Source organism: Otolemur garnettii, unplaced genomic scaffold (assembly GCF_000181295.1).
Source record: "Otolemur garnettii isolate 467f Iridium unplaced genomic scaffold, OtoGar3 scaffold00054, whole genome shotgun sequence".
NCBI classification, from domain to species: Eukaryota; Metazoa; Chordata; class Mammalia; order Primates; family Galagidae; genus Otolemur; species Otolemur garnettii.
The window spans coordinates 2,895,744-2,903,633 of NW_003852449.1; the positions used below are offsets into that span (position 1 = coordinate 2,895,744).

Here is a 7,890-nt window from a genome sequence, read left to right on the forward strand (position 1 = left end):
CCCGCCCCGCCCCAGCCTGCCCCTCACCGCCCTGGCCCAGAAGTCAGTGACTTCCCAGAACGTGTTCTGTGAAGAAGCCTGGAGGGATTTAGTTTGAATCACATTTTATCAAGGCTATTTGTGAAAAGATGTAGGGATGCTATATTTCGTTTGGTGATACATCTCACTGTTACAGATCAAGCTTCGAATTTCCTGTATCTGTGTCTTTATCCTCCAAATCAAAATTCTTTCAGCCTTTCTGGCCCAGCCCATGTTTAGAACTCTACCTGGAAGCCACAGTAGGATCATTTATTTTTATTATTCCTGTTAGGAAATGAAATTCTAGTGAATACTGTCGTGTCTGTGGCAGTGAGTCAGTGTGAGTGTTGTGGTGCAGGGGGTGAACGTCAACGAGGTTTTCATCCTTCTTTTCAGGAATGACTTCTGCTCTATGTCTCACTCTCGTTGCTCACGTTTATGGAGTGTTCAGTGGCTTGCAGGACTATTTGTTCACACTCCGTTTGCTTTGGTTGTTACCCTCTTGGGGAGCTGACCTCACCTTCATTTTATAGATGGGAGAGTCTGCATTTCTGCAGTTACGTGACCTGCTGAGGGTCACACAGGTGGTGGAGCCCAGACTAGAACTTAAGCATGGTGACGTGAAATCTCACTTCTTATTGTTACTGTTCCTGGTGGCTTCTTTCATGACATGAATCCTATCTGTAATGGCTCATTTACTTTTCTGTCTTCTCTGCTAGTCTGTAAGTGTCTCTAATTAAGGATTATGCCTTTTCACTTTTTTTGCCCGTTTAGTAAACACGTGACTATTTTATATAGCGTCTCCACCATGGAAGCAGTTTGCATCTCCTCATGAGGCGCGTCATTATGATGATTGAAGTCTGTGTTATAAACTTAAATAAGAGCTTTAACCCTTACCAGCACCCAGTTTCTTGGAGTGAGCTGGGCGCTAGTTCTTATGCTGTGCGGAGATTAGGTTTGTCTAAATTTATCACAAATATTTTAAATAATAAATTAATCTTAGCATACTGTAACATTTTTGTTAAAAACTGAAACACAACACACACGTTAGCCTAGGCCCACTCAGGGTCAGAATCGTCCTTGTCTCTGTCTCTGCTGAAAGGCCTTCAGGGGCGGTGACAGGTGTGGCGCTGTCGTCCCCACACTAGTAATGCCTTCTGGATGCCCCTTCAGAACTGCCTGAGGCCCTTGTACAGTTAATTTTCTTTAATGAGTAGTGGTGTACACTATAAAATGATAACACCACAGTAAAGACATAAACCAGTAACATCGCCATTTACTGTTGTCACGGATTATGTGCTGTCCCTAACTGCACCTGTTTGACTTTGATTAAACTGGCAGCGCGGTGGCTTGTCTGCAGCACATCACTGCAGACACACAGGTGGCGTGGCGTGCTCTGACACACAGGCAGCTACCATGTGGGCTGGAATGTTCTGGCTGCACTGTGGGGCAGGAATGTTCTGGCTGCACTGTGATCTTGTACGTGCAGTCTGTCCCCGACTGAAGCCTTGTTACCCAGTGCGACCATATTAGAAGTACATTAAACGCATCAAATGATGCTTTACTTCAGTGTCTTCCTCCCTTTCTCTCTTGCTTTCTTTTTAATGTGTTGTTACAGATCATTATGAGCACACCATAAAGTAGACAGGATAACACAGCAAACCTTTGGCATCCACCCTGGGGCCCCAGCCACCTCCAGCCCCTTCCTAACCTTGCTCTGATCGCTTTCCACCCCTTAATGTTTCGTAGTAAATTCTAAATATATAATTTCATCCTTAAATATTTCCTGTGTTATTTATTTATTTATTTTGAGACAGAGTCTCACTATGTTGCCCTTAGTTAGAGTGCCATGGTGTCACAGCTCACAGCAACCTCCAGCTCTTGGGCATAAGCGATTCTCTTGCCTCAGCCTCCCAAGTAGCTGGGACTACAGGCACCTGCCACAATGCCCGGCTATTTTTTTTTGTTGCAGTTGTCATTGTTGTTTAGCTGGCTTGGGCCAGATTTGAACCTGCCAGCCTTGGTGCATGTGACCAGTGCCATAACCACTGTGCTACAGGCGCTAGGATTCTTTTAAAAATTCAAGCAATTAATACTACTGTATTACATGTCAAAATTAATAATTCTTAATAGCATCAGATACCTAGCGTTTGAGTTTCCAGTCATGCCCTTGGCTCTCTGTGCCTCCACCGCCTCCCTTCTCTGTCTACCTGAGTTTTATTTTTCTTTTAACATTAAGCTAGTGGCAACTCTTCAAAGTAGTTTTAATTATTTAATCAAGTTAGAGGCTTTGTTATTACTCAGTCTGTATAAACTTACAATAGAGTATTTATGGATTCAAAATGTGTCTTTACTGCATATGTGGATGGGTGGATGTATCTATCAATTTATTGATCCATCTAAATTAGTGAAAGGTTTTCACATATTTAGAAACCACCCATAACTTGATGCGCTTAATATAAAATCTAAAATCCTTTGCTCACATGGCCTTGAATGATCTCACCACTGCCTACCCTAACGTTTCCTCACACCATCCATTCCTTCAACCCTCTCTGATTTTAGTCGAAGTGTTTTCTCTCAGTACGTCAGATGTGCTAAACTCATAAATTCTATGTCTCTGAGCTTTTGACAAGTTTTTCTTTCTTATTCTCTATAAAATTATTTTCTTGATTTTCTACATGGCAGACTTTGGATTCACTAGTCTAAGTCTCCCCGTTAGATCCCTTATTGGATCCATTACCTTTCCTCATAAACTGACACAGTTTGTTATTATGTATCTATCTACTCAGTGACCACTTTATCCGACTTTCGGTAGGCAGCAGCTCCGTGTGGCCAGATGCTCTCCCCCTGCCTGTCACAGTGCTCTGCATGTAGTAGCAGCAAAACAAACACCATCAGATATGCGTGGCAGCACCTTTCTGGGTTATAAACTAATATATTAATCCAAATAGCACTACTTATATTTATAGAACAAATTTTAATAATTCTGCAATTGACCACAAGTTCAGCATTTCTGGGTTAGGAAGCATCACATCATTTAGAGGAAGCCAGATGAGTTGCAAGTTTTGCAAATGTCATGCATTTAACTAGTAAGATAGTATAAACAGTGTTCAGAGAACAACGTTTTCATATGCTTGATTATTAAGAAGAGCTTAGAGATTTCTAATTATACATCTGTATTTAAAATAATTTCTTTCCAAACATTTTAGATACTCAAGATGATGAGGTGGCAGAAACTGTTTACAGAGATAGGAAGAGAAAATTACCTTTGCAGCTGACAGTGGAGCTAACGGAAGAGACCTTCAATACGACGGTGACGGCTTCTGACAGCATGGTGCTCTTCTACGCCGGCTGTGAGTGTGAGCCCGTGGAGGGGGCCGTCCCAGAGCACATGCCAGCACATTTAAAAGTCATTCTGCGTGTTGCATGTTGTAAAATGATGGAGCTTTCCTATATCTCAAGTAGACAGCACACATTGAAGCCTTGACTCCTGACAGGTCGTACAATTGACATATGCCGCGTGTGCGTGAGTGTGCCAGGGGTGCCAAAAAATATGTCTACGCATCTTAAGAGATGTTATCTCTGTATTAATTTTTGTTTGCTATAATCAGAAGTGTCTAGATCCTGATGATAACCGTTTGAGCACCTCCTATAATTGCAGAAATCAAATGTGACTTGTATTCATCTTTGTTATTGGTATATATTATTATCGTTTTAACATTTTTTTCCTTTCTTAAAATGTGTATACATTTTTTGATATATATGTTCATATCTGATTTACAAATTAATGGTTACTTTTTAAACTAGATTTTATATTAATTTAAAAAATTGTGTTTCAAGCTAATTGTTTTTAATATGTTAACAGTTCTTACAGATTTATAATAGCGTATTGCTTATATCTTCAAATAATAGCCATTCAGCTACATTCTCTGTGGTATGAATGCAGAAAGTCACTTGAACTTGGAAGTCCCTTAGTGCTTGTAGGGAGGACTGTATGCTGGGATGTTTCTTGTTAAGAAGTAACAGTTTTGGGTAATGTCATAAGTCTGTTTGCTGTAAGTATGTATGGATGCTTTGGAGATATGCATGTAATATCTGTTGCCTTCTTCTGTTTAATGTAGGGCAAGCAGTGTCCATGGCCTTTCTGCAGTCCTATGTCGATGTGGCAGTTAAACTGGAAGGTATTGTGCTGGGTGTGTGTGCTCCTTTTCCTGATTCTGAGCTGTGGCTGTAGTACACCGCCAGGGTAAAGATGTATAGAAAACACCGTACAGTTCTGGGTTATTATGTTTGTGTCTCCAAGGTTCAGTTAATGAGCCCAGAGTTTCAAAAGTGCCCATTTTGGTTTATCTTCATGGAACTGTGTTTAGTAGAAAATAGAGATCCTATATGTTGAGTACTCCACAGTTAATCTACTAACCTTTTTGGCTGAATTCAATCATTCAGCAAGCGTTTGTTGAGTGTCTGTTTTGTACTAATTACTATTAAATACTGGAGATAAAAATTTGACAGATAAGATCCAGTTTCACAATCTAACGAAAGGTGAGAGATTTCAGTGTTTTTTTTTGTTTTGTTTTGTTTTGTTTTTTGAGACAGAGCCTCAAGCTGTCCCCCTGGGTAGAGTGCCGTGGCATCACAGCTCACAGCAACCTCCAACTCCTGGGCTCAAGCAAGTCTCCTGCCTCCACCTCCCAAGTAGCTGGGACCACAGGCGCCCGCCACAACGCCCTGCTATTTTTTGGTTGCAGCCGTCATTGTTGTTTGGCGGGTCCAGGCTGGGGATTCGAACCCACCACCTTAGGTGTAGCTATAGGCGCCAAGCCGATTTCAGTGTTTTTGAAGCTATACAGTCTACTCCTCATGGACTAGAATATTCCTTAATAGCTGACATCTTTTTATTTTAACTCTTCTATGACACCTGATCTAATGGTGGGCAAACATGAATCCAAGGAAAGATGTCTAAGCCATCATTCCAGCAAAGACACAAGGAGAGGGAGGGAGGCCTGGAGTGAGAGGAACCAACGGGTTAGGTGTATGTAGTGTTTTGCAATCACTTGGTTACAAGGTATCAGACCTTGTATCTGTAATGTGGTTTTCATCTACTATTTATCTTGTAAATAGACGCTATTATGGTTAAATAGACTTATTCCTGGCTATGCTGGGAATGTGCCAACTATTTAGTTTTTTGGTTCCAGTGTATAAGCTCTTTCATTACCCTGCAAGTTCCTTAGGTCTGGTAGTGTGTCTTTTATCAACTTACTGGGCTTGGCATGTTGCCTTAATCACAGAATATCTAGTTTTTAATAACTGCTGAATAAATGAATAAACTTAATGTAATAGTTTTATCAATTTTGTTTTATTTATTTATACACTGGAGATTTTATGAACTCAAGAAATTAATTCCAAAAACTCAACCTTAAATGAACCCTTTCGTTTTCCAACATATTTGTTCCAACTTTTGATCACTTCGTTACTAAGTGAAGGGATAATTAAGTCTGTGAGTACTGTGATCCCTAATCATTTCTTTTTTCTTTCTTTTTTTTTTTTAAGAGACAGAGTCTTACTCTGGTCGCCCTCCGTAGAGTACTGTGGCGTCACAGCTCACAGCAACCTCCAGCTCTTGGGTTTAGGCAATTCTCTTGCCTCAGCCTCCCTAGTAGCTGAGACTACAGGTGCCCACCACAACGCTCGGCTACCCTAATCATTTCTTAAAAGGCAAATCCTATCATTTGCTTTCAGATTCTTCTTTATAGTTGCAATCTATGGTCACATTTAAGTTTCTGTTCTTAGGTTCTCTGGCCTTATTGGCAAATAAGTAGAAGAAAAAGGAAAAGGAGAAGAAGGTGTAAAATTACAGTGTAGCTGCAGTCAGGATCCCTGAATGACGGAGTTCACTGTCAGACCCCCACCCCTGTGCTGTCCTCAGTCAGGGTCCCTGAATGACGGAGTTCACTGTCAGCCCCCCACCTCCTGTGCTGTCCTCAGTCAGGGTCCCTGAATGATGGAGTTCACTGTCAGCCCTCACCCCTGTGCTGTCCTCAGTCAGGGTCCCTGAATGACAGAGTTCGCTGCCAGCCCCCTCACACCCCGTGCTGTCTGCAGTCAGGGTCCTGAATGACAGAGTTCACTGTCAGACCCCCACCTCCCATACTGTTTCCACATGAAACCAGAAACCGATTCCCATCCTTTCTTCTCTGTTAATGACCAAATAAAGACACCGTGTGCCCCCTCACCATCAAGACTCTGAGTTCTTTGTGTCTGTAGAAAATGCAAGCACACGACCAGCCCAGGTCTTGCTTTCCTTTTCATTCAGTCTGTTCTTTATAGAGTCCTCTTAGTGATTAGATAGATATTAGATAACTTGACTGTTCTGGAAGTTCAGGTGGCCTAATGTGGACATGCATGGTACAGGTCTGTATAGTCTTTTGTGTCTTTGTTGGGGTCTGTAGTAACTTTGTAAATTAGATAGTATTGTCATACTTACAGCATTTAGTCCTGTGCTCTGTCATTCATGTTAACTTCATGGGACAAAGCTATCTTTTCTTTTAGTCCAAAACAATGAAGAATATTTTTTTACTCAGTCACAAGGTGGCAGCAAACATCAGATTTTTATACTTACGTAGTATGTGTATCTAAGAGAATTGACTTTTTCCCTTGAAGTTAGGAGGCTATTTAAAATGATTGCATTGATAGAGTATGTGAGATGTAATACTACAGACATGTTAGAATATCAGACTGTTCAGATTGCAATATGAGCAAATATGTAAGCCTTTTATAGGAAAGAAAATAAAATTTTTAAATTGATAACTTCATATGAGTAACCCTGTAGCTACTATGGGACAGACTGTATTGTAAAACAGACCATTAACACTGAAGTGATAAGTAATTGCATCTGTGAGAAATCAAGAATCTAAAAATATACAGAGGAATTTTCAGTATTAAAATTTTTGGTGATCAAATATTAGACTATCATATTTCACAGCCCCCATATGGGGTTAAGGTTCCATTTCAGCTGCACCTTCGGCTGACGCAAAGAGATGCCTCCTCCTGTTTGAATCTGCTCCTTTCCTTTGGTGGCTGAGCTACTTTTTTTACTTCGTGTTTTTTTCCACACAGTGATTTCTGTATCTTAGAGAATTTTACCTATTTTTTAATAGAACAAGTAGGAATTTCTGTTTGAGATTCTACTATGTATTACTATGTGTTTTCTTGAGTAGAAAAAGAAATTCTATTATTTGGATAAGAGAGGTCCCAGAAGCCCCAGGGGCTCACATCCATCATTTATTCACACGCATTATTTAAGGTGCTCTAGATGCTGCAGAATCAATAATGAGTAAACAGATGAGTCTCTGCTCACAAGAACTCTCCTGGTGGAGAAAGGCATGAATCAGGTAACCACGCAAATGAGCGCATAACGTGGTTCTGTAACAGCCTGTACTGAACCCCTGGTGTTGATCAGCATGTCAGAGAAGGCTTCCCTGAAGTAGTCACACAGGATGAGAAGGACCTAACTCAGTGAAGCTGGTGGGAGTGTGCTGGTACCAAAAGACCTTTATTTGAGTTTTGAAAAGGTATCTCCAGCATTAATATGGCGACATCAGACTCAGGGAAGTGAATTAGAAGTCTGTCGCAGTCACATCCAGGTGAAATGACTAGAGTGGTGGCAGTGAAGGGAAATGGACGGTCATTAAAGATTTAAAAACCTAAGGTGGGGCTCAGCGCCTGTGGCTCAAGTGGCTAAGGTGCCAGCCACATACACCTAAGGTGGCAAGTTCCAATCCAGCGCGGGCCCGCCAAACAACAATGACAGCTGCAACCAAAAAATAGCCAGGCATTGTGGCAGGTGCCTGTGGTCCCAGCTACTTGGGAGGC

General features: G+C 41.2%; 1 protein-coding gene across 1 annotated transcript in view; it reads left to right on the top strand.

The window, feature by feature from the left end:
• The window catches only part of TXNDC16 (thioredoxin domain containing 16), an 81,314-nt gene that overhangs the window by 50,660 nt on the left and 22,764 nt on the right, over nt 1–7,890 (top strand). Inside the window, exons 13-14 of the mRNA XM_023514489.1 lie at nt 3,228–3,371; nt 4,140–4,199. Of these exons, the coding sequence (XP_023370257.1) occupies nt 3,228–3,371; nt 4,140–4,199 (204 nt within the window). The remainder of the gene's footprint in view (nt 1–3,227; nt 3,372–4,139; nt 4,200–7,890) is intronic.